Raw genomic sequence first — 27,798 nt, 5'->3', positions numbered from 1 at the left:
CATTACAATAATAGACAATTACTACTGTGAAACGAGTAAGAGACTTTACTTGATAACACTACCAGATTAAGGCTGGGCCTAATTTTTTGGACAGGCCTTCAAATTTTTTTTTTCTTTTTTTAATACATCTAATCTTTCTCTTAATGCTAACTTCCGTTTAGTATATTCAGTTCCCTGTGTTCTGAACTGTTTGAAGACAAATACAATGAAGATTCTTTTATGAACGCCCATTCTTTGTTAGCTACATTTTAAATGATACTTGAAATATTAAGTTATTAAGAAAGTCATGTACAGAAATGTAGCTCATTTGCTTATGTTGAATTTTTTATGTCCATTAAATATTGTGAATTTCCCTCTGAAATTAATTAAGATTATTTTACTGGCTCAGGAATGCCTTTTATAGGGAATGCTTGCAGTACAGAGGTAAGATTAATTATTTTCAAAGGGTAAATATAAAAATTTTAATGACACATATTGTAGCTGCCAACTAAAAGGTTTTCCATTGGATAATTTTCCAAATAAGCCTTAAATTATTCAATTGCACAATGAAGAAGCTACTACGTTGGCTGAAGATCACACAAAGAACAAAGATGTCACTACATGCCCTTATAAAAAGTCCCTCTCCAGATTTCTTGTAGGCCTCTAGGTACTGGAAGGCTACTCTCAGGTCTCCCTGGAGCCTTCTCTTCTACAGGCTGAACAAGCCTAGCTCTCTCTGCCTTTCTTCATAGGAGGTGCTCCAGCCCTCTAATTGTCTTCATGTCCCTCCTCTGGACTTACTTCAACAGGTGCATTTACTTCTTCTATTGGGGGTCCTAGAGCTGAATGCAGTATTTCAAGCGGGGTCTCACAAGAGTGGTGTAGAGGGGGAAAATCCCCTCCCTTGACCTTTATTTTGGGATTATTTTCACCTAATTGTGCTAAGGCTTGCATATGTATTACTTTCTTTTGGCATTATTTTCTGCAATAATTCACTTCCACATATTTATGCTACTGTCTCAAGGATAAGGTTAAATATAAAGATGTCTCTATTGCCAGGATAGAGCGATAAAAGTAAAGCTTATCTCATCTGCTTCTGAATGAAAAGAAAAATAAGTTTGTGGACAAGATCCAGACTTCCCCAGATCGTTATTCTTCCCCCTAGAATCCCACTGGACTCACATCAGTCCCTGTTGGCTTTATCAGCAGTCCTCAGTGATTTCACCTGCTACATGTCTGAGCTACACCAGATGAAGGTCTGAACCACATCTTAAGATGCATTTTTGAAACATGTTGTTCCTCCTTGGAAAATATCTACTTGTATGTGGCTTAGAAAGAAAAAAAAATCCCAAACTATAAACTGCTGAGCATTTCTTTTATAAGAAAGGAATATTATCATTCTGCTGAGTGGTCACTTCTCTCTTCCGAGTGGTAGTAGAAATGATAACTGATCATGACTACTGTTTTCCTGCATGCGTTTGATTTCTGCCTAAAACTGTGTGCATAGGCAACCCACCCCACTAACTACTGATTTTTTGTGTAAAAGTAATTTTTTCAATTATGAATCTCGTGTTCTTCATGTTCTCCAATTAACATGTAAATATTATCTGCAAAATGTTTTCATGCATAAGTTCCTTTGTTTTATAGAATCTTCTAGTACTTCACTTTAGATTAAAAAAAGGTGTTAATACTTTAGAGATGAGAATCATCTTTCCTAACTCTTTCCTAAAGAGAAATTATGGGAATAATTAACTTCTCTGCCTTTTGACATTTGCAGGTACTTTACATACAAATCCTTACCAATATCTACAGATAAAATGATTCTCTCAATATTGCAGGCTAGATCATGTTTGGGAAAATCTCTGAGAGGAGGATGATTACAAGATTGAACTGTGGCTAATTAACTACTAAAAGTGCTTCCTCCACTTCTCACTCGTGGAATTGTTAGAATGACACTTTGCCGTGCTGAAGGAAAGAGTCTGGGATTTCTGTCGTATTCTCTCTTATTTTCATCTAACAAAACATATTATGTGGCTTCCCAAGGCTATAGCAGTTTCCTTTTTAATCCTTGTTCTCTGGTGTGACACCAGGGAAGGCAGAAGCAGTACTCTGTGTAACAATCAATGAATAAGCCACTGGTTTGCAAGGATTTTTGAAGGGCTGTGTTGTGTCAATGGCTATCACTAGGTTTAAATTTTCTTATGAAGCAAAAATTTAACAGTCTTCAACATCAAGAAAGCAATGGAAAATCATTTTCATTTAAACATAGCCTTAAGATCAATCACAGGTTACAGGAAGAATAAGGAGATACTCAATGAAATTCTTTGCTCTGGGCAAAAGGAAGATCAGGCTGTTTGCAGTCTGTCAGTCTGTCACTGGTCATATTAGAAACAAGTTACTGCATACGTGATTCTAAGGGTGGGTGAATTAAAGGACTTCAGATCCTCAGAGGAAACTGCTGTGTGAATACAGAGAATGCCTGTTTCTAACTTATTTTCTATTAGGTACTATAGTAAATAGAATATGCTGTTCCTAAAGTCACTGAATATATGGTGGAATTCAGTCTCTCAACCTCCAGAATACATGATAGGTCTTAAATAATATATGTTGACAGTATTTTGTGATTATCAAGTGTAAATTATTCTATACAGAAAATGTAAATATTAGTTTTGTTGTGACTTTGCAGTGATAAACCTGTATGTGCTAAATTCATGGTTACTTTATGACACAGATCAGTACATGTTGTGTTCAGTAGAGGTGCTGCAATGTATCTAGATAAATAATGAAGATTTTTTTAAAAATTTATGACATGTTTTAAATAATTTTCTTACAGGATTTCAAAGTAGCTTTATATTATTGAAAGAGTAGTTTTTTAAATATTTGTTTAATATTTCAGGGTTACTGCAGCAAAGACTGCATCAAAACCAATTGTTACCAGCAGCATCAAAGTCTTTTAGTCCTTCATTCTGCTCTAAGTGTAAAAACTCAGGAAGGGCTGGTGGAAAAAAAAAGTGTTCTTGAATCTGTACCATTGGAAATTTGCCTCTATCCGTTCAGCAGGACTTTCAGTCTGTGAACGTCCTCTAGGCACCTTGCTTTTCTCTTGGCAGTGCTTGCTGGGCATGGTCACTGTCTTCTCCCAGTTGCAGCGGTGCAGCTTTACAGAGTGATTGCTCAGAGCGTGGCCAAACAGAAGAGCAAGGAAAACCAAATACCAGTGCCATTTTAAAAACATAGGTCCCATCACCAGGTTTGTAAGCCCTTGTTGGAAAGATTCTTTGAGCAGCACTGAGCGTGTAGCAGCTCCACTGAAGAGAACTGAATCTTGTCTTTGGTCAACAACTGCTTTTTATTTTGAAAAGCAAGATTTTTAGGAACCAAATCTTAGATACCCAAAACACTACAGCTGCACTTCTGGTCTTTCTGTACACTCATAATCTGATGCTTACTGCAAAGCCAGCCTAATCTTTCCCAGCAGCAAGAATTTCACCCAGTATCTTGTATTTTCTTGACTTCAAGCCAGGATCAAACCCTCTGACATCCCTGAGGAAAGAGGTGGTGTTGGAGAGAAATCCAAAGGCCCTCAAGCCCTTTTCTATTTGACCCTGTGGGTAAAGGCTGACTACAGCTCTGTATTTTGTTTTGCCAATATAAAGATACTAGCTGCCTTTTCAAGGGCTTTTTGGGATTCTGGCTACCTGGATACACAGGCAAAAGACATTATTATCTGTATAAGGAAATATTACCATTTTAACTCTAACTGGTAATTAATTATGATAATATTTTGTTTCAATAAAGAAAATCCTTTCTCTCTGAGCAGATGTACTGAAGAAGGCTGGTATCTGTTTGCAGACAGCTCAAATGGAGAATTTGGTGACACAGCTGACATTGCTACCCCAGTCATCTTCCGTACGGGGCCCAAATGCAAAATCATATTCTGGAACCACATGAATGGCCCAACAATAGGCTCTCTGGAGGTATGGAGATGTTCTTTGTTTTGAGTTGTTTTTACTGTCTGAAATTGCTGTGAGAAAATTCATGCCTTGTCATTTAGTTTCATTAAAGCCTAGGCTGCTAATAAATTAAACCGAACAATTACGAAAAGTCCACTGCTCTCAATATGTTATGATCTGAGTGACACATTAGGTCAAGTAAGCCAGGGAAAATGTAACTTTCAACAACCAAAAATTATGACCTTTATAGACATACTGTGGCTGGAACATCTATACAAGTAAAAGCCTTGTACTGTGCTCTTTGACACTGAAAAGCATCAGCAGATATTTGGACATCGAGGTCTTTGCTGAATTTGGGAGCATGAAAAAAATGTTATTTTATTAAAATTTGCTGTCATTTTTTGTAGAAAGAGCTTATTCCTCAGAAAGTTTAACATATACCTTTCAGAGGTTAATTATATTATTGTAAGCAGCATTTTTACCACTAGGACATAACAGCAACAAACTTTCTTACCCATATGCTTTTCTTCTCTCCAGTTAAAAGCAGTTCTGTAAAGAAAATGTAACTTGTTTAGAGGCTTGTAGATCAAATGAGTCACTGCAAAATGAATTAATAAAACAGCAACATTGTTCTCAACATTTTTTGCCACTAATCTGAGTTCTTATAATGGGTTTTCACATGAATGTCACACTATAACTTACAGCATCAGACACGGATTAAAAAAATGCTCAGGATAAGTTACCCAGCCACTGGTGCACTCAGTATCAAATTGGGTGTGGCCAGTGCATGTGGATTTGGTTGTACACATCTCTCTAGTTCAGTTACTCTGAATAACATATAATAAAAAGCTGGCAAAATTAAACTTTTCTGAAGTTGAAATTAAAATGTTTGTTAACATTAGAACTGATATCAGATGTGGTGTTCTTCACCTCCTGCATGTGACCTGTCAGATGTTCAGAGGAAACATGTTTTTTGTTTTCTTGTATTTTTCTTAATTTTTAAAAGCATCGCTGAATTTTTCCCAAGTAAGTAAAGATCTTGCTAGGCTGCTTGACAGGTAGTCAAATTTCAATTTATCAGAATTAATGGGAAAATCACAGTATAATGGTGGTTGGCCCTCAGTTTTAAGCCTCAGGACAGATCAATTTGCTTTGAGACTTCTTTGCATTTACTCTGGTGTCCAGGGCTTCTTCACAGTGTGGGAACCCATGTTAGTTGGAATAAGGTCCACAGAGTGTTTTGTAGAAATTAACAGTAAATTCTATGGAGCCATGTCCAGTATTACTACCGCAAAAGGCAAATGTTATATAGATTTTTTTTTTCCCAGTTTCAACAGGTACAATTTCCATCTATTCCTTCATTGATTTCCTCTGCCATAAGTTAATTGATTTTAAGATGTACCAAAGGAAAATAACAAAAACTTTGCATTTGAAACGTTGTCAATAATTACCTGGTTTCAATTGCTTAATTATGCAATTAATAATGAATGTAGGAATAATGCAGAATATAAAATTATTTATGTTATTTCTCATTATTTTCTTCAAAAGGTTCTAAGTATTATATGAATATGAATCTCTTCTGTGTTTAAAATCACTAATGGTCTTTTATCTATCTCTTACCCCAAGACTACCACATTTTTATTTAATTCACATTAAATTCTTGCATTTTATTCTGCATCTATGCTGTCAAATGTCATATAGAATCATAGAAAGGGTTGAGTTGGAAGGGACCTTAAAGATCACCTAGTTCCAACTCCCCTGCCAGAGGCAGGGACACCTTCCACTAGATCAGGTTGCAGAAAGCCCATCTAACCTGGCCTTCAACATTGCCAGGGATGGGGCAGTCACAGCTCCTCTGGGCAACCTGTTCTGGTGTCTCACCACCCTCACAGTGAAGAATAGCTCCTAACATCTAATCTAAATCTACACTCTGTCAGTTTAAAGCCATTCTTCCATTGTCCTATCCACATAGGACATGCTGAAGACCTACCTGCCGTTAGGATGAGAGGCTGTTTTCCTGTGTTTCTATGACATTCTTTAGCATTTAAGGATATTAAATGTAAACATTAAAGCTGCCACTTTATTGTACAAACTCAGATTGAATATTTGTTGGAATAATTTTTGCCTGGTTTCTGCCCTCTGATTTGGTAAGGGTAACTCTACCAAAGTACTAGATGTGCTTTTTCAATAACTTGCAGCAGAATTGAGATGCATACGGCTTCAAAGTGCAGCAGGGTACAGGGAAGACTTGGATCTTAATAGCACACAAATTTATGGCCGTATTTAACTGTATAATTAAATTATAACTTTTGGCATGATGTGATAAAAAATATAAATTTCTGATGAAGGACTTGTTTATAATTTAGTAGGTAATTTACAGTGTGCATAAAAACATGTATGTTTATATAGTCACACACATACCTATATTCATATAAATAAATAGTTTCTAGGTAAGAAAAACCTTCTTTTATTTGGCACACTTTACTCTCTCAAATAATCCTTTTTTTGTCACCAATTTATTTTTTCCCTTAAATTTCATGTCTTCTGTGGGCAGTTCTTGGCTATAAAGTCAGATGTCACTTTGGTTTTCTGTTCAGTTGAATATATTACACCTGTTTCTTTTGTTTCCCTGGAATGAAAGCTCTTCAGTGTGAGGATCTGCTCTTTGCTTGGCAGAACTTACCTGTCATGCAACATCAAATACACTCACGGGACTGCATAAATTTTCAAAAATTTTTCATTGAGATGAAAAATGCCTGGACTGCCTTAAGAAGATTACACAGAGTAGCAATAAATCCTTGAAAGCAGAAGTGGTTCAGGCAACTGGTGAACTGATGCTTAGCTCTGTGAGTACTGGCTGGAGACACAGCTTGACACACTTCATCAAACACCCATGTTGTTGTTATTGTCAGCTCAGTTGAATTTGGATGCCCAAGAGGTTGGAGGAAAGCGTATTTAGGACTTTATGCTCATGTTGAGAAGTGTCAGCTTTCCCCAATTAAATGACTATTTACAGGGGTAAGGGTTTTTACCAGTCTTCCATTGCCCGAGCAGATGAAAACTGGTCTTTAGAGGAGAAAAGCAAGTTTTTATTTGTAGAAGAAAAGACTTTTCATAAGAATCAGGACAAGAAAATCTCTCCCAGAATGGAGCAATCTAATGGATTCATGAACTAATACATTTCTCAGTAACTCTTGCTGTTAATGTTGTTTCCATGTTTTACAAACATGTCCTGCTGAACCCAGGACAGATCCCTACCTATGAGCAAGTCTTATCTGTGGCTAACCACTTTGAATAAATTAATGGGTTAAGTTAGTCAAGGTAAGGCTCTGGGCTGAGTATGTTTATGAGGAGTTCAGAAAATCATAGAGCTTTTTTTTTTTTTCTTAAAATAGTCTGGCACTTGCAAATCCCTTTGGGCATTAGGAAAAGGTTCTTCACTGAGAGGGTGGTGAGGTACTGGAACAGGCTGCCCAGGGAAGTGGGAAGCCTGTCAGAGTTCAAGGAGCATCTGGATGATGCTCTTAGTCGTATGGTTTAGGTAGTCCTGTAAGGCTCAGGGAGATTGGACTCAATGGTGCCTTCCAACTCCAGATATTCTATGATATTTAATGGTGGTACAAGATATTCTCATACTCTTGTATACAGTGAAGGGACCTGAAGTGTGTTGGTAATGGGAAGATTTTTTGTGACCTACAATTTCCTTTTTAGGTACTCTGGAAAACCAGTAACAGGACTTCTAAACTGTGGAGTCAAAGTGGCAGCCAAGGTGCCCAGTGGAACAGAGCAGAAGTGTTCTTAGGAATTCGTTCAAATTTTCAGGTGTGTATTCCTATATTTTCAGGTGTGTGCTTCCTAGACAGCTGTCTTTAAGTACTTTTATGCTATATCTTCTTCACCTCCTTGTTTCTTTTTTTGTCACCCACACATACACACATATTCCCATTCTGAATAGCAAAACTCACCTTTTTGGCTGTCTTATTCGTTAGCTGAGCTGGACACAAGGCTTGGAGATTTCTTACTCCCCTTCAGTTTCAGACTGATACGCATTTTTAAGACAGAGAATCTCTTTCATCTTTGAATCCAATTCGGGATAATTTCTTCTGCTTCCTTCTCCTTAATGTGTAGTAATATTACATCTGGTTTTTGGAAAAAGAGTCTTGAGCATGATGCTTGCTTGGAAATATGAGCTGATTCCTAAGCCTCTTAGAGATACTTAGTCATGGGTATGCCATGCTTAGCTGTATCCTTATAAAAAAGCAGAGACAAGCAGGAACATATTTAAAAATGTGTTACATTCCCTGGTACTTCTGTCTTGGATGCTTTTTAATGAAACTTTAACATTCTTTTGCACATTCATGGGAATAACTGATCAGTGATAACTGATGCGTGTCTCAGACTAGTCTTTTTCATGCTTACTTTGCAGAAATATGTAGAACACCTGCTATTAATTCAGGACGAGTGGGGACTAGTATTTGTTTGTGTTGCTCACTTTCTTTTCCTTTTTTTTTTTTTTTTTTTTGTATTTGGTTGATATTAGCAGATGGACCTTCAACAACTATAGTGACAGACATGTACAAGCAGTAGCATAGGCTTTCATAGGACTGTGATTTGGCAGTAAAAACTGACCACTTCATATTCCAAGATTTGCAAGGACTGCCATAGTCTCTGTTTTATTCATTGTTGCATACGTAAGCTTTTACATGTCTTCATAGTGTCTTACTGTAATAACTCTGTAATTTTTATTAGATTGTTTTCAGAGCAATTCGTGGTGTCAGTTACATGGGAGACGTGGCAGTGGATGATATTACCTTTGAAGATTGTTCCCCTTTGCTCATCCCAGGCAGACCTTGCACATCAGAGGAATTCACATGTGCCAACAAGTACTGCATCCCAAAGGATAATTTGTGTGATTTTGTAAATGACTGTGCAGATAACTCAGATGAGAGCCCTGCTATTTGTAGTAAGTATAGTATTTTTTTTAATATAATTATCATAAATAACCATGCCTGCTCTGAATTCTTATTACTTGAATACTTTTTTCAGCTCATCAGCTAAGAAAGCAAACAAGAAAGTAATAATTTAATTCTATTCCTTGGTTTTATGGACTTTTAAATTATGATTATTTAATTTTAAACCACAAGATAGAAAATAAAAAGCTGTTAGTGAATTTCTTGAACTCAGAAAGCAGCTGTCTTTAAAAGCAGAATTGAAATCTCCTGCTTTCCATATGAAAAGAATGTATTAAGGCTGAAAAAATACTTCAAGTGTAATACCTTTGGGATATGAGGGACCTAACTCTTTTGATATTTCAAGGATTGTCAGGTCTCTTAGGAAATCATTTTAATCTGAATACTGTACAATTTTGATTTTACAAGGGATATCAAGAAACAGCATCTGTAGTATTGGATTCAAAGAACGAACCCATATCAAATGTGTTCTCTGGAGAAATGGATCACAATATATAGTACTAACACTTTCTTTTTCCTACACAATCATGAGAAATGCTCACACAATCACATCTGCTTTGTTTGGTACCATATGAACAGTTGCCTCATTTTTATTGAGATTATGAATGCAGTTTATTACATTCTCAGTGAATAAAATTCTATGAAGCAAAATTACGCTGACAGCCTATGAAGCTAAGGTACACAGCAAAAGGGGGACTGTGTTTTACAAATTATTTTCATACTGTTAAATTTCTCAGTGATTTCCAAACCAGGAATAGCATTTCACTAAGCTATATGGAGACTGGTTCAGATCTTCTGCAACTAAACTAAGGAGTATATCACGTTGGAATTACCCTGTTGAAAAATATTGTCATATCTTGGTTTCTATTTTCTGAAATATTTAGAAATCATCTACCCATGACTTTTTGAGTTTTCTGGGCTGTATGTATCTCCCATGAAACACCATTAGCCAATAAAGACTGAAGCATTAAAGGCAAGAAGGTTCAAACAGGGTGATGGGATTTAGTTTTGCAGGCATCTAAAGTAATTTTGATTCCCTTTTAAAAAAGAGGTGAACTGAAACAGTCCCACAAAGAAAATTCTTTCCTGTAAAGTGTTTTTTTTTAATTGTTACTTTTAAGTTAAAAAAAAATTAAACCCCCCCCCCCCGAGCAAACTGACTGCATTTTAACAGAAAGCTTTGCAATGAGGTATTACAGAGCCTTAAGAGTACAGGGTCATTACTCGGGTGAAACTTCTAAATCAACATGGATTTTGCCTCAGCTAAAAAATTTATTCCATTTCATAGTGTGTACTTATGCTGTAAAATGCTTGGTGACCAATTATGACTTTCTTTGTAAGGTCTGGGAGAGCTTTATTTGATAACATTTTCAATAATGTCAGGAATTAGACTGTTTGTTTTTCATTTTTTTTTCCCTTTTATTTTTTCAGTTTTGGAATAACTATGCTGCTTTAAATTTCCACTATGTGCTGGTTTCTTTTCTTGGTGCTTCCTCTGTCATATATTTAATAAAGTAGAAATACATAATACAGCACTCGCTGAAAATATACCTAACAGAGAAATGCTTGTTCTGTTTTCCCAGATTTATCTTGAGGCAGACTGTCTTCAAAGAGAATGTAGTGATAGGAAATGCATATTTCCACTCTTTGTGGAGTTTCTTTTTCATTCTTTGCAGCCATCAGAGAAGTTTCCTCACTGCTGAACCATAGAGCGGTAGCTCAAAAACCTCAAACTCAGAAGCCTGGCGAAAGCTCTAGTAGGGAAAAGCATGATAGATTAAAGGACACGAAACAAAAAAAGGGCAGTTTTTCCCAGGCACAGCAATTGTGTTTAAAAAACATGAAAACTGTGCAGCTTCCAGACATCTCTAAAGTAGCTTTTAGCTGTAGGCCTTCCTGGATCACTTGTTTTAACTGTCAACGTAGTTTGCTATGTGCACAAAGAGTCATCATACCTTAGTTAATGAAATCTTTCTGCACCATGTTGAAAGAAACTAGACCCTAATCTCTCTTATATTCCCAAAACTCCAGAGTGTCCATAGGACTGTATCACATGATGATACTCACTGAATCTAATTAGCAGTGTCTAGACAAAGCCAGTACTGCTGAGATATAAACCATGCCTCATAAAGCTGTTAAATTACTATTGAGAGATCTGTGCCTTGGTTTTGTTTACTTTGTTGAAGGTTCTGTTTAGCTAGTTGCATGATGTCAGTGCTATAAAATAAGTGAAGTACACATTTTAACAGATATACTGATTTGTCAAGTGCTTAGAAATTATCCCATTAGATACTGAATGAGTGATCCATGCTCAGAGTTTTCTTTAACTATGTCACTAATACTAATTTCTTACTACAAGTAGATGAGAACAAAATAACCCACAACAGTGCTGGAGAGGCAATGGGTGATAGCACTCCTTCAGCCTTGTTCAGAAACTGTCAGGGTTTGCCTTATGCTGCTTGAAGTTATAAGAGGAAGGTCTCTGAGGCAGCTCTGGTTGGATTGAGTTGGGCATGCCTCCCTGAGGTAGAAATGGTATTTTATGAGATCTAGTAAATTAAATTTTGTGAAAAAGGCTGTGGGGGCAGTACTATTATTCCAATCTGAAGTATGGATTAATGCCAGTGCAGATGGCTGTACTTTTTAGACATTTGGTTTCGTCTAAGCTTGGTTAGTGTTTGGTTTAAGTCATCAGTGTGCTTCTGAGGCAAATGTCTCAGTTATTCCTATTTATTACAATTTGGTTTGCATTGTAGAGTGTGCTCAAGCATATGAACTAGGCTGTTTTCATTAGAAAATATATTCAAAGACGAGCTCCAGGAGGACATCAAATTCATTCTAACCAATAGTGGTCATTCAGCCTACAGGATCAGCCTATACCACCTCAGTCCTCATTCTTTAACTGTCCTCCCTAAATGTATTTTGGTTGTCAGCATCAAGTGTTTTGCTCTACATATCTGCTCTTATAGCTCTGTACTTGATCATCTAGGCACAGTTGTTGGAAATTACTTAAAATAGTTTAATTTTTGTTTGATTTAATTACTTAGTTTATTACAAAGATTCATTAAACCTTTTGTGATCAATATAATATGATTCATATGCCTACTGATAAGTGTTTTTCTTAAATTATTAAACTTTCACCCAGTAGACTAATTCACCAGTCCTATGTCACTGCTCCACAGACAAAAGCATTAACTTTGGTTTTGTTCTTCATCACTAAAAGTTCATAGTTCTTCACAGAAGTGTCTACTACCTAAGATTAAATATGCAACTGCACAGTCATCTGCTGTACCTTGAGCTGCCTAAGTTCTGTTTTTAATCAGTGGAGTAACTCACTGATGAAAGTGCGTGTAATTTAAAATGGGTTGTTTGAGTTAGATTAGATAAATTGTCCTATAGATAGAAGTATTTTTCTTTGTTGACTATAGAGATCCTACAAGGGCATATAAATTCAGATAGGTAACTCACAATATATAAAGCATTAGCTGGGAAGTTCAGTGCTTGTGCCTTAAGGTCTTGATTCTTGAAAACATTCCTTTAAAATAAAATGCTCAATTGCATGCATGAATTTTATTAACTTGAGATGTAGCTTGTGAGTAATGGAAGGAGTTTCTTTAACAGGGATCGTGAAATAAAAAGTAATTAAAAGATCATATGGCAAAAATTGATGAGTAACAAATTTATGGGCAGTTACATTCAGCTGAAGTCAACTATAATCTCTGTCTTGCATAAATGATAATGATATCATTTAACACATAAGATTTGGGGTTTTTTAATTCTCATTTCTGATGGCATCATATTTGCAGACAAGGGTAAAAGACAGTGAAGCTACTTTTGCTAAACAGTCCATATTTTTAAGCAAAAGTTTCCAGCTTCTTTTTCACACTTAGGACCTCCACAAAGAAAAATACAAGGAAGAAATCTTTCATCTGATTTCAGCCTGAAATCTTAGATGTAGTCTGTCTGTATTGCTTTGGTCTATGTGTAGACTCCATGGATTTTTGGCCTCATTATTGAGCCTTCTGACCATCTGCCAGTTAAATAAAAGCTACTTTTAATTGGCTGAACTTTATTAGACCCCAGAAGAGCTTCTGTTTACATTTTACAATTTTTGTAATTTCTTATATTATCAGACCAAATAATCCATATGGTTTCCAAATTTATCTTCAAAGCACTTTCCTTTCCAGCAATAATTGTAAGAATATTCAGGGCACAATTGAAAGTCTCTTGAAGGCTTTGCTGAAATTCCAGCTTATTTCAGCTAGTTTAGTCTTACTTGGTAATCAGTATAATGAAGTTATAAATGCATTGAGGAAAAAAATAGAAATAGCTTAAATTTCTGGAGTGGAGCAATTGACTAAACCTTCATTTACATGGACAGTTGACTCACCATGCTGGCTGTTTTGACATTCAAGTTTGAAAAATCGGTAAAGGGCATGCACAAGGTTTCATATAAAAATCAACCAAAATTATGATAATTTTCTCTTTTTCTAGGCATTAAATACAATTTAAGGAGAAATATAGATAATAATTTAAAAATTGGTTAAGAAAAGATGTGTGAGCTCTTCTAGAAACTTGCAAAAGTAAACTATGGGTGTGATTCAGCTCAAAGTTATCACACCTACATTTATGTTTTAACTGTATGTGTCTTTATGATGCTCAATTAGATCATTTGGAAGAGTTTCTGTTCCCTAAATATAGGCATTTGTTATCATTTTTACCTGGCCATAATCTGTTCCTCCAAAAAGAGGCTAGTTTTCTACAGATGTCTTGGATGTCCTATGGACAGTAGCAATTGACATTTGCTTATTAGACCCTAAAGAGTTATTCAGCTTGATCTAAAATAGATTGTTGTATTTGGTTACTTTTATACCAGGGACTTTGACCATAATAACGAGAGCACTGAGATATACCTCATATGTATGCAGTTTTATTATATCGATTATTATATATGTATAGATACATACCTAATACATCTATGATATTATATAATAGATATTATTTTATTATATCTATTATTGTATCCTATAACATTATAAATGTTCTGTTTAATAAGTTATATGCATTTATTTTTTATATTGAAGCTTTTTTTTCTATGGATTTGGGTACTAGGTTGTAATACATGTACCTAATTAACTTCTTGAAAACAAATCTTTGTTCATATGTATGCAAATGTCTTTCAGGTACATCTATTGGGCATTGCAATTTTGAGTTTGATCTTTGTGGATGGAAGCAAGATGAAAGTGATGATTTTGACTGGAACCTCAGAACCAGCAGTACTACAAAAACAGGCACTGAACCAGCTACTGATCATACATTGCAAGAGCCATTTGGTCATTATATTTTTATAAAAAGTTCATTTTTTCAGCTGCCAGGACAGAAAGCTAGAATTTCTAGTCCTGTCTTAAACAGAAGGAATAAAAACTGCAAGGTATGTGCGGGTGTGGTACTAGCAGAAATGCAGAATTTGAGTTCCAGATTGCACCAAGGTAATACTCCTAAAATGAAAAAAGAAGCTCACTGAAATATTTCTTGAGAAAAAACCAAGCATGTTGTAGAATAGTCAGGGCCTGATCATATTTCATTGAAATCATAAGAAAACATGTATTTTGTTGCAGGAGAAGAAAAATTTCCGCAAGTTAAATAAGTACTCTGGGAGATTCAGATGAAGTTGACAGTGAATGTGGTGTCTGATTTAGAATATGTCTTATGCAACACTCCTCCTAACAGATCTGATGATCCCTAAAACTGCTTTACATTATTCTGTGAGTGATTAGATATGAAAGAAAGGGTGAACAAATGCAGAGCGGTTTAAGTTGTATGTCAGCCTGGAATCTAGGGTAAAGAATTTTGGGACTACCATGAATAAAACCAAGGTCAGGTTATTCTTTTGCTAATTATTTTGCTATTAACACATGATGATTTGCCTAACTTGGCAACACGAATGTTGTTTGGCTATCTAAATTTACCCCGTTAAATAAGCTCAAGAGATTCCTAATGATCTGGCCATAAAATAGTCACTTTGTTATCCAGCATTTGAGCATCTCCACTATTGATGCCACACTTGGAATTCTTACTCCAATTTATTGGAGATACTGTTCTAGTATTGGAGATACTGTTCTAGTAACTTGCCTGAGAGATATCACTGTCCTTATATTTATGGAGGATGTAAAATTTATTGATTTTCTGCCTATAAAGTAGGATATGTACTTGTTTTAAATTATATTTTTGTCCTCAGAGGTCTCATTTTGCAAGTTCACCTTTATGCAACCATCTAATAGCTAGCTCTCTCAAGTGGATAACGAAGGAGATAAACTTCATGTTTAAAATTAAATCTGTAAATAGCTGTTATCAAGATGACATTACTACTGTAAGATATGCCATCCAGAGGGACCTTGACACGCTTGTGAGGTGGGCCGATGCCAACCTGATGAAGTTTAACCAAGCCAAGTGTAAGGTCCTACACCTGGGTCGGGGCAATCCCAGGCACTGCTACAGGCTGGGCAGAGAAGAGATTCAGAGTAGCCCTGCAGAAAATGACTTGGGGGTGTTGGTTGACGAGAAGCTTAACATGAGCCGGCAGTGTGCGCTTGCAGCCCAGAAAGCCAACCGTATCCTGGGCTGCATCAAAAGAAGCATGACCAGCAGGTCGAAGGAGGTGATCCTGCCCCTCTACTCTGCTCTCGTGAGACCTCACTTGGAGTACTGTGTACAGTTCTGGTGTCCTCAACACAAAAAGGACATGGAGCTGTTGGAGCGAGTCCAGAGGAGGGCCACGAGGATGATAAGAGGGCTGGAGCACCTCCCGTATGAAGACAGGCTGAGAGAGTTGGGGCTGTTCAGCCTGGAAAAGAGAAGGCTGCGTGGTGACCTCATAGCAGCCTTCCAGTATCTGAAGGGGGCCTACAAGGATGCTGGGGAGGGACTCTTCATCAAGGACTGTAATGGTAGGACAAGGGGTAATGGGTTCAAACTTAAACAGGGGAAGTTTAGACTAGATATAAGGAAGAAGTTCTTTACAGTGAGGGTGGTGAAGCACTGGAATGGGTTGCCCAGGGAGGTTGTGGATGCTCCATCCCTGGCGGTGTTCAAGGCCAGGTTGGACAGAGCCTTGAACCACGTGGTTTAGGGCAAGGTGTCCCTGCCCATGGCAGGGGGGTTGGAACTAGATGCTCTTAAGGTCCTTTCCAACCCTTACGATTCTATGATTCTATAATATATCTAGAAATGATGAAATAGAATAGGAGACCAGTATGTTGACACCGATATCTAAAATTGTTTGGTGTAATTGAGATAGGGGTATTTCAAATAAATGTGAAGTCCAGAAAGTAATGTTTTGGGCAGGAATTTGGGAAGAAAATTAATTCAATGATCATAAAAGACAAACATACGAAATAAGATATTTAAAGATGTAAAAAATATTATAAACTTCAAAGATATACACATATATTGGATAAACAAACATTTAATGAAGGATTTTAAGAGAAGCAGAGTAGTTGCAGGTCAGGAAATGGGCAGGTGAATAGAAATATTTCCATACAAGAAACTGATTATAAAAATTATATTTGACTACTTCACTGCACAGGATACATACCGTGATTAAACACAATAAAACTTTCAAAAGAATTATAAACACAAAGGACTTGGTGGTTTTACTGATTAATAATTAGACAAAATCTATTAAATAGAAATGCAGTGAGGTTTTTTTAAATAATAAATTTATGCTCTGCAATAGACAAGAGAAGCGTATGAAATCCTATAGCACCAGATAACACAAAGGGACATGACTTTTACATTTACAGGGGTATCATAGTATTTGCTATTATGTTTTTATAGCAATAATAAATAAGATAGGGTTTTCATTCTTTAGTTCTTTTGCTATGCATTAGACTAGGAAGAAATTTGAGCTATAGACACGTCCTTGCATATTATAGCACGAATTGCTGTCTTTCAGGGACCTACATCATTCTTGGAAATATTCTGATCTTTGTCAGAAGCAAGATATTAAACTAGATTAAGTATTAATTTAATTATATACAGCTATTCCTTTGTAGCTCTTGAATTGAAAATAACTCAGTTAATGTTGACTACTCTTCACAGTGTTTTTCTTAAGTTGCACTTGATCGTACTTTCATATTTCATAATTTGTCTTACCTATTTTTACTAAATAAATAAACCACTGTTTTCTAACCCAAGGTCCTCTTATGTCTTATTTTAGCTATTGTTTTGCATTTCTGTAGTCCACGTAGAAGTTTTGCTCCCATATTAGATGAGAAAATATTATTTTCTAATTATGCACTCTATAATCTAGTATGAGCACATTTATAACCAGAAAAGTGTTCAGTAAACTGAGCAATGTGGTCTAGTGGAGGGCGCCACTATCCATGGCAGGGGGATTGGAATGAGGTGATCTCTAAGGTCCCTTCCAAACCAAACCATTCTATGATATTGTAAAGAGCACTGCTCAATTCCTCTGTTTCCTTATAGAGTATTTTCATTCTTTTTCCATTTATATGCAAGGGTTATTCAAAGGGATGAAATATCATCTGTCACAGTATTGTAATGCTGGCTTGTTGAAATTCAAAGTGGCAGAGAATTGTCACTAGTAAGCCTTTTTGTGTGTTTCTCAATGAAATTGGTTTTGAATCCATAAAATTAAGCACTATTCTGAATGCTATATTGCTGCTCAATTCAATTAGGGTAAACACAACAGCAGAATGTGTCTGAAATCACTTTTTCTGTACTTGATGATATTGTTCCTGCTTACAGATACTCTTCTATTACCATATGTATGGAGATCACATTGGATCGTTGATTGTCTACCAGATGACTATGGCGAAACATGGAAAAATTCTCCTCGATCTTACTGGAAACCAGGGTAATTTCTGGCAGCACAAGTCATTGATTCTGGCTGGAGATGGAGATGAAGATTTCCAAGTCGTCTTTGAAGGGGTAGCTGGAACAGGTCCCAAAGATGGCATAGCACTTGATGACCTCACATTTTCCAGGGAGTGCTTACCATCCCAGGAGTTTTTACCAGCAGAACCCACAGTATTGCCTCCAACAGGTATGTTCCTGCTACAGACAGTTTGTAAGTATGAAAAGAACGAATAGCAGAATTGCTTTCATTTCTTTGTCTTTCCTTCAGAAGTGTAATAGAATACATACCTTGCTAAACAAATGTTGAAATTACCATGCTTTTAAGAAGCTTTTTGAAATTCTAGTAAAATTATTTTATGTAGTAATTGTTTGGGTATTAAATCAGCACTTGTGAATCTGCAAGACTTATTGACCAGCCATGTATAGTTAGACAATATCCTGTTTAATTCACTGGGATTTATTTATTAATAGTTGTAAAATACAGTTACTGTAAAATAAAGAACTGAGTGGGACAGAGCCAGCATAGCTAGATTGCAATAAAGCCAGCAGGCTTTAATGTTTTTTAGCTAGTGGGAGTTCCTACTGATTCTGTTTAGGCACGATACCCATCTTCTTCCCATGTGGTGTGGTGCCAGTATTGGTGCAATTATTTGCACCATCCTCACTTACTGCATAAGGGAAATAAGACTCAGAAAACTTCTGCCAAAAATAATGAAGTCTGATGAAGCTGGATCCCAACAACCCCAATATAAGAGCTGCTCCTGCAAGCACTGATGTTGCTCGTTACTAATATTTGCTTGAATAAAAATGATGAAAGAGAAACTCTGACAGAACAGCATAGATATCTTTCCTCCTTCCATGTTTATCACCAGAGGTACTGAAATGTAAGCCTCTAAAGTGGAATTTAGGAGATGCATTACATTCCTGGGCCTACTACAAATTTTCTGCATGGCTGCAGTGAGTCATTTTATCTCACTTCTCTGTATTTCTGATCAATAAAATGAAGTTAATATTTCCAATGTCAAGGACTACTGGGAGAATGGATCATTAATTTATGTGAGCTGCTTTGCTTTGTTACTGCTGCTAATGAGTAGTTTCCCCTTTAGGATATCATTAAGCACTGCTCAGGCACCGGGAAATAACACTGATGAGACTACATCAAACCCCAGAAATTACATTGTACTTTGTGCACAAGCAGGAAAGATATGGGTAAAATTTTCTGGATAGATCTCTGATAAGTTGCCGGCTACAGTACATAACATTGGCTTCCTACTTCTGTCAAAACAGTCACGGAATTTTATTGCAAATGAGATTGGTATTTTAAAGTTCAGATTTATGTGAATGTTACCCCAAGAGGAACACTAGCCGAGATTTCAGATGCTTTATTTTTGATGTTTTCAGACTCTATCCTCTTAATGGTAGATGCAAGTCCCTGTGGTAATGTTAGGAACTTTAAAACTTTGGTTTTGATAGTGAAGGATGTTCCAAAATACTTTTCTGAAGTATATAATAAAAGAGCTATTGAAATTTCAGGAAAAAGCCACCAGAGACAGGTTTCTTGGTGTAGCTCGTCTAAGATGTGCTTTCTGAACTTTGTAGATTCACAGCACTTTGAGATAATGGTCTAAATTCATTCTTAAAGTGATGAATTTATAGCGAATCTTATAGTGAACCATCTTTTCTATATCAACAATTTTCACTTATTCTGGATAAGAGGTTTATGTTAGCCACTGAGTATTCCAACTTGCAGCTACTATTTAGCAGCGTTCAGATCATTGCTTGAAACGTTGGTTAAGAAAACTGAGTATGAAATCTATTCCTGCCTACAGAACTGTTCTGAACAGTGACAAAACGCATGTTGAAGGCAGTGAAAAGTGCTCTGTGATGCAACTTTATAAACTAGAGACAGCTAGAATAACCAAGATGACCAACTGCAAAAATCTGGACTCCTAGACTTTTCTGCTTATATGCAGAGACAAAAAGAGTTTAACCATAAGTGAAACACTTCTATCCATTGCTCAATTTTTTTTAAGTTTCTGAAGATGAAGAACATCACGCAGCAGAGATCTGCTCCTTTCTTGCTTCCATCTAGAGGAAATATTTGTGAAAGAAGTTGAAATGTTTTCTCTTTCAGAGATTTGTAGATTTTGAGGTTTATTCTCATAACATGAAAATACAGAATAGATACTGTTGCATATTTTTCTACAGGTTTTCTATGGTTCCTCTATTGTGTTTGGATATGTGTTTCCTTTTCTTGGGACTTACAAGGAATGTTTCCTTCATTTTAGATACTCAAAATACCACAGTGAATAGTAACCATCTCTCCACCCTTCTCTTCACCCAAATTAAGTTTGGTTATTCAGTAGTTTTTTTCCCACAATTTGAAGAGCTTTGTAATTTTTATGAGATACCAATCTCCAATTCAGTTAACTGAATAAACCACATAAAAAAAGGAAAAGCAAAACCAAACAACTGATACAATTCCTTTTTAAAGTCTTTTTTTTTTTTTTAAAAACCCAAACAAACAAAAAAAAAACAAACCAAAAACCCCAACAGAATTCATTGTAATGCACTCAGCAAGTGAGATTCTTCTGAGTCTTATGGGCAATATTACTGTGTAACAGTCTACTGAGGTGGTCCGTGCTTGTTATTTCTGCACATAAAGTGCTATGGCAATGGATGTAGTGTAAGGACTAAATAGAATAACATTATTAAATATTCCTATCTGTGACAGAGGCTCACTGTTCAGAATTATTGTTCCCTGACTCTATGTAAACTCTTTGAAGTTCTAAACATAAAAAAAATGCAATCTAACTTTTTTTTTTTAAATTTCTGGACAAACATGCAGTAATACTTAAAGGCTGAATGCAAGCACTGGACAATTAGAAAAGAAAAATTTGAAAGTTAGCATTGTCATTTTCTTTAGACTGACAGAATGCTGTAGACTGTCCTCATGATGTTGCTTAGCAACAATGATACTGAACTGGAAAACCACTGAGAGCCACTTAAAATGCTGTGTGGGAGACACAATAAACATTTTAGGCTGATGCTTATCAACTCTTCACTTTATGAATAGCAATGTATGGGGGAATATTGGGGTTTGCTCATGTCCTGCAAAGGAACTGTTTGAAGGAAGAGACAAAGACAGTTTTGTTCTAACAGTGTTGTTTATGCTTTTTGCTGTGTCTCTGCGGTGTGGCCAGATTCTCAAGTTAGGCTCTGTCCCATGCAAGGGGCTGCCTGTAGTCGCATCAATCCAGGAGTTATATGATCCCCTCAGGAATGTTCGCAGATTAAGATACTGACTATGCCTACAAAATGTGAGAACATTGGCATGAGTCATATTTTATATGTATATTTTTTTACAAAAGAGAGTTCGTGGATTTGACAGTAATTTCCATGATCTCCAAATTTGCTTGTCCTCTATCTCCTTCCCTCCCTCCCTTCCTTCTTAAAGTATTGTTATCAGCTATAAAAACTGACAATCCCTCCATCAGAGTTTCTGCTCATGTTTCCATACCACTTATCTGGTGATAAGGAGATAACAACAGCTGCCAAGGGCTGCCTAATCAAATTAGCAGGCTACAATGGAGATAAGTTATTCCCAGTGACAAAAGAACTGGTGGCTGTTGACTTCAGTTTTGTAGAGCAGATGGTTGTTATTTCCAACAAATTAAAAGAGATTCATCGAAGTGTTACCTGTGTCTTTAAGAACACAGGAATATTCACAGGAGATCGCATCGAGGTCCATTTCACTTCATACCCTGCCTCCAACACTGTCAATAAGATGCTGAGCAAGAACCGAAAAAGGACAGGCGTATATGAAACTTCCTCCTAATGTTCCTAATATTTCCTTTTTAGGAGACTTTATGAACCAAATGTGGTTTTGCATATGTAGTAAACCTTAATCTATTTGCTTTCTGTATAGAGTCTCCTTTCAGTGGAAACACATTCAAAAGTTTAGCCCCCTCCTTGTTTTTGGCACCAGTTGTGTAGGTCTGTCACTTGCTGAGAAAGCAACTCTGTTTTCACAGTCTCCTATTTGATAATATCTTTTACTGAAAACGGTGATGAACAACAGACAAACCCACCTCCTCCATATTGATCTGTATGCAATTGTCTTTAAGCAACATTACACACTGAAGGAGTTCCAACTTATTTCTTCTCTCCATATGTTTTCGTTTCTCTGACTACTATAATCTTTTGGGATTATAAAACCAGGTCTGTGTAGGCTATTTAGGAATTGAGTGAACAGTGGAATGATACTGTAATAGAGTTATTATTTTTCTCTTTGCTCTGTTTCCCAATAAATGCTAAAGCCTTATTTACTTTGCCCTTTTCGAGAACTGGGCTGATATCGGTCTTTTTTCAGTACTGTGCTGTGTCACTTGTTAGTAGTGGTAGTGACTCGAGCTCCTCACTCCTGTGAAGACAGATTGTGTTAATCTGTGTAACTCAATTAACACTGCATTTCATTGCCAGTCACTCAGGATGCAATTCATTTGCTTAACTGTGACTGTTTAGCTCCACTGCAGTCATGTAAGATATCTGACAGACCTGCCTGGGGCTGGCAGCTATGTTTCAGGGATTATAGGAAAGTCATATCTGTCCTACAGTAGAGAGTGAAGCATAGGTATCTTGAAACTACTGTTCATCTTATTTGCTATGTCTGCTAGGTAAAGATACTTGATTGAGCTCTCAATAGCAGTCATACAGTGCTACGCCTGACTCTCAAATCCAAAGACACAAAATTAGTATGTGTGTGAGTAGATCCAGACCTACATCACTTCTTCCCCTAGCTTTTATTGCTGAGCATGAGATATGGTATAGGATGTTCCTTTGGTCAGTTGGGGTCAGCTATCCTGTTGTGATCCTTTGCAGCTTTTTGTGCCCCAGCCAGCTCACTGATGGGACAGCATGAAAAGCAGAAAAGCCTTTGGTGCTGTGTGAGCACTGCTTGGCAATAACTAAAACTTCCCTATGGTATCAACGCTGTTTTCATCACAAATCCAAAACATGTCATGATGCAAGCTACTGGACTCCCAGGGTGGCCCCAGCATGGCCCCTGGACTTGCTGCTTCTCCCCTGTAGCATTGAGCATCCCCTCTTGTCAGGTCTTCCCTGGCCCATTCTGGCTGGGTTCTTGCGCTGCTCTCTTTCCAGCTCTCCCTGCATGCAACACCAGTGCCAGGCAGGCGCAAGAGCACTTTTCATTTATTCCTGGCCAGGAAGTGCAGTGGCTAAGCAAGTGTTGGAAGTCAGTAGTGTGCTTGTCATTGGAAGGTGTCACGCTTTAGAAAATAGCCCACGGTACCAGACATCTCCTCCTTCTTGAATGTTTGTGTGTGGTCAACCTCAATGCTTATTTTTCGTGTTCTCTTCAGGAGACAAGGACTGCTTGACCTGTCTTCCTGCTGCTGTTTTTGTGGCTCTGTGGCTTTCATTTCCCAGACTGCAAGAGATGTTTTTTTCAAGCTAAGCTGAATCAGCCTGCTCCCAGCTACATGTGTGTGTTGTGTTGATGCTTGTGAGCATCAGCTCTGAAACAAGAGTTAGAAAAGCAATCAACCCAAAACAAAACAAACAAAAAAACCCAACAACACAAAACAACAAAACCAACCCATAAAATAACATAACTTAAAATAAAAAATCCAAAATCACATGTAATAAAAAAATAAAATCCTGTTTCCACTTGTAAGCTTTGTGATTTGTGTTCTTGAAAGTGTTTTTGGAGCTGAAAACCCCTGGCATTGCGGGGCAATAACAGTCTCGTTGTTATTCAGCTCAGGGTGAGTGTAGGGAAGGGAATGGAATGGAGTGGAATGGAATGCAATAGAATTAAATGGGACAGAAAGGAATGGAACAGAATGGACTACATTAGACTAGAAATGGAATAGGTTATCCTATGTTATGCCTACAATTTTGAATGACAAGTGATGTGTCCACCCACATGGGGGAATGGCTTCAAGCTGACAGAGGGTAGAGTTAGATTAGACATTGCGAAGAAATTCTTCACTGTGAGGGTGATGAGACACTGGCACAGGTTGCTCAGAGAAGCTGTGGCTGCTCCATCCCTGGCAGTGTTCAAGGCCAGGTTGGACAGAACTTTGAGCAACCTGGTCTAGTGGAAGGTGTCCCTGCCCATGGCAGAGGGTTGGAACTAGATGATCTCTAAGATCCCTCCCAGCCCAAACCATTCTATGATTCTTAATTAGTGCCTGAACAGAAACACCCTCTCAGATGTATCTAGAATGAAATTCTATGCAAGTGGCGATTTTGATTTTCACATATACAACAATATGAAAAGTTCATGGCTGTACCCTAGACTTTTAAAAATAATAAATTGAGATGTTGAATTTTTTTTTCCTTTCTGGCACAAGATACAATAATTCCATATTTTTCAGGAAAATTGTGGAAATACTGTGGAATATGTAGATTGGTTTGGTAGCTGGATGTAAAGGTAATAGTAGTCACGCATGCAGGTGACTTGAATTTAACTTCTCTATATATTGTCCAGATGCTATGAAGAAAATTACCCTCTTATTGTCAGTCAATGAGACAAAATATATAGCCTGGATTTTCACATTGTACTTTCTGATTCTATGAAGCTTTCTCCAGCTAAATTCCAAGTCAGTGTAATTATAATCATCTTCAGAGCAGAGCCTGGATTGGGCCCACAATCGATTAAAATTCTAGAAACTGGACAACAAAACATGATTAATGTCATCTAAGGTTCTTGGAGGTAGGGTACTGTGAGCTCTTGTTTTGTTAAACTGATTCACAAAACAGATTAATATCTCTAAAACTTTCCATAGCTCTTGGGTCTTCACAGGCTGGTTTCTGAGAAAGGTGTTGCAGAACATCCAAGTAAGTGTCACATCAGCAGAAATGAATTTTCAGTGCTGGTAGCTTGAAGTGAGTCTCTGAGCAGCATGTGAGGTATTTTATATCTACATTCATAGTATGAACTGGTGATTCCTTTGGCAATGGGTAGCTGGGATATGAGAATATCTTTTCTAACCAAAGGCAAACTGTTCCTAAAATTGCAAGAGGAATTCCTGATACTATATTTAGGAAGGAAAGCCCTGCTAAGGAGCCCTGCTCTTTAATTTTCTCCCTACTGGGAGAACTAAGTAAGAAGCCTTTTACCGGATCTAAGCTTTTCCAAAACCATCAGTGACACTGGCAGTATTAGCTCAGACCTTTCCCTATGTGTTAGATATTTCACACACAGAATCTGCCTCTGCCTGAGTGAACTGAGAATGTGAAAGCTGTAACCTTGCTTTGCATTCCAAGAATTGGCTTACAAATTGCTCTTACTTGAGTGTAATTATCTAAAAGTAGAGAAATAATGGTGTAGTACAGGGCATTCTTAGAAATATCAAGTGTTTTTTCAGTTAAGTTAAATCTTGCAACAGCAAATGCAATCTGAAAAAAGAGTTATATTTCACACTATCTAGTCCTATTATACCTTTAGTGCAATACACCTTTGTCAGGTACTTGAATTTTCTAGACATCCTGGAACAAAATTTCCATGTGTGGTTAAGACAGCAGGCATACGTGTGTGCTTCTCTTCCCTCCCTTTTGAACCACAGGAATCAAGCTGAATTTGAAGTGTTTTTTCAGCACAGACTTATCAATATTCCCTTTGAAGTGTATTTTACTTTCCTGGTTAAAATGCTTACATTTTCAGGATGGGTATGTGTTAGATAAAGAAAAACATTATTTTTCTAAGATATTTATAAATTTTATTTGAAAGCTCGTTATATATTTTGTGCTTTATATCAAGGAAGATTTGAGGCAATTCACTGCACAGCCTCATTTTCATTCTGTGATTTATTTTGTTATACTTTTCGACTGAGTATGCCTCTAAATAGAATGATATTGTAGCTTTCATAAGATACCTAGGTAACTATCACAATATGTGCCTGGACTGCTGTTTAGTGGTAGGATACACAAAGTTAATAAACAAGTGTAAAAAGACTGTTAATTGCCAAAATGTATGAAGGATTCCAGAGTGCAGAAAGGCCATACTTGGTTTATGCTTGTAAGCCAGATCACCTCAGATGCCTCACACAAGGAGAAGAGATTGAACAAATGGATGTGGTCTCTGGAAACTTCTAACTATCTAGAATACAAAAAAATGTTGTGTCACCAATAATCATAAAAGTTGTCTTAAATTAAAATGATGGAGGTTATTGGCTGAGGCTGCATGGTCTTCACTGAGCATAGGCAAAAACAAGCTAGCAGATTTCCCTCTTCAGCTAAACTGGAGAAAGCAAAGATTCATTTCTCCATTTTTTTTCTTTTAGTAAATGCTTCTCTGCTTGAGGAAAGCCCTTAATATTTATGTGCTGCATTTTTAGGTATCTGAGTGAAAAATAAAGCTGGGGGGAGGGAGAGAGATAAATAAAACCATCTTAGTGTGCATAATGAATCTCTAGCTGAAATAAATCTAAATTTTATCAGTCTTATCTAAGACTTGAAATATTTAAAGTGGGATTCAGCTTCAAGTTAAGACTCAGATCAAATGTCATGTACACCTAGGTGTACTCAAGGTGTGTCAGTTATCTAAATTCCAATTATAGTAGATGTACTATATTGCTCTTTTGCTGCCCAGACACTCAACACAACTGAATTGCACACATAAAGGCATCTGTTGTTGTTTGTGATACACTAGGGTATCTAAGAAATCCCCACAGTGCTGACAGGTGTGTAACAGGATGTATAGAAAGTATATGCCCTTCAGGGGTTGGAGCTGGTGACAAGGAAAGATATTTTACGCATTTTGAAATGCTATGTGTATGGGCAACCAAATAAAACTCTAGGTTTCTATTTTAGCATTACGTGATCACTGTTCGAAGCCGAAACAGATCCCGATCAGTTTTAGTGGTCACTTAGATGCTTAGGTTGCCTATGTGTAAACATACAGGTATATTTCTCTTCATGAGCTGTATGCTAGCTAAGTTATTATTTCAGAGCTCTTTTTGACATAATTTTATTTTCATAATCTCTTACAGATCTCTTTTTTTTCCTAGGTCGGTTTAGATTTGTTTTGTTAGAAATGTTTTTTGAGTTGCCTTGCTGCTAGCTTAAGCAGAAATGACTGCCAAGTGACAAGCAGTTAGATTGACAGCAGTTAGATTCCAGCCTCAAGTGCTGGAAGATGGTGGGTGTTTCCCATAATACCGGTGCAATATCTCACCTATGGGATGTGACACATATTTGTTTAACTTTAAACTAAGCAGTTGTGGGATGGCAGTGCAGGATGTCTGCTTCTGGCCATGTTCAGTGGCTGCAACCTGCCACTCTGTGTGGCGCTATCAGCATTTCACTTTCACATGCACCTTAAGCAGACGAGATTTTATATTAATTAGATGATTCTTCTATTCTAAATCTCTCCCTTTGAAATCCTCTTGCTTCTTTCATCTACTTTCACAAGGTGTCACCTCAGGCCCTCAGTCTCTCCTTTTATTGTCTTTATTGTCAGACAAGATCATTGTTACTTTTGCACATGGAACTGCAGTAAAACTATCGCACACCTGGATACTGCAGGTATTCAAGATAGGCGTTAAAGAGAAGCTAATTTACATTCAAGACATTAGACTCACACTGAATGGTCTTTGACAGATAATACTATAGAAACTAATGCTTCCAGTATTACTGTGCAAAAGTTTCACAGAAGATGATGTCTGATACCAGGTCAGCTTCAGAGGAAAATTTTAAAGGTCAGAATATTGCCTTCAAAATACTAGAAATGAAGATATTAGAAATAATTCAAAGCTATTATGGGAGAAGGCCTTGAATTCTGTTTTCCTGTTTAGTCTGTGTTTACTTTGAAGATTTATTTTTTTAAGGACTTTAATGTAATTAAACTAATGATAGACTTTAATATTCTGTGCGTTTTATTCAGCGCTGCCATTTTTTTACACACACCAAGTACAAGATCTTTATCTTAATAAAAATTGGCTGCATAAAGCTTTGTATATGGCATCTTTACTTTGATATTATTACAG

The 27,798-nt window shown here is 36.9% G+C and overlaps 1 protein-coding gene across 3 annotated transcripts in view; it reads left to right on the top strand.

Annotated features, from left to right (window-relative positions):
- MALRD1 (MAM and LDL receptor class A domain containing 1) overlaps window positions 1-27,798 on the top strand; it is a 249,923-nt gene that overhangs the window by 90,617 nt on the left and 131,508 nt on the right. For all 3 annotated transcript variants that reach the window (XM_030503871.1, XM_030503880.1, XM_030503888.1), the window contains 5 exons: window positions 3,800-3,956; window positions 7,644-7,754; window positions 8,682-8,895; window positions 14,086-14,333; window positions 17,672-17,969. In XM_030503871.1, the coding sequence (XP_030359731.1) occupies window positions 3,800-3,956; window positions 7,644-7,754; window positions 8,682-8,895; window positions 14,086-14,333; window positions 17,672-17,969 (1,028 nt within the window). The remainder of the gene's footprint in view (window positions 1-3,799; window positions 3,957-7,643; window positions 7,755-8,681; window positions 8,896-14,085; window positions 14,334-17,671; window positions 17,970-27,798) is intronic.

The sequence above is a fragment of the Strigops habroptila genome, chromosome 1, assembly GCF_004027225.2.
Source record: "Strigops habroptila isolate Jane chromosome 1, bStrHab1.2.pri, whole genome shotgun sequence".
In the NCBI taxonomy this organism is placed as follows: domain Eukaryota; kingdom Metazoa; phylum Chordata; class Aves; order Psittaciformes; family Psittacidae; genus Strigops; species Strigops habroptila.
Note: the sequence above shows the minus strand (reverse complement) of the source record. Positions and strands in the feature narration are given on the sequence as shown.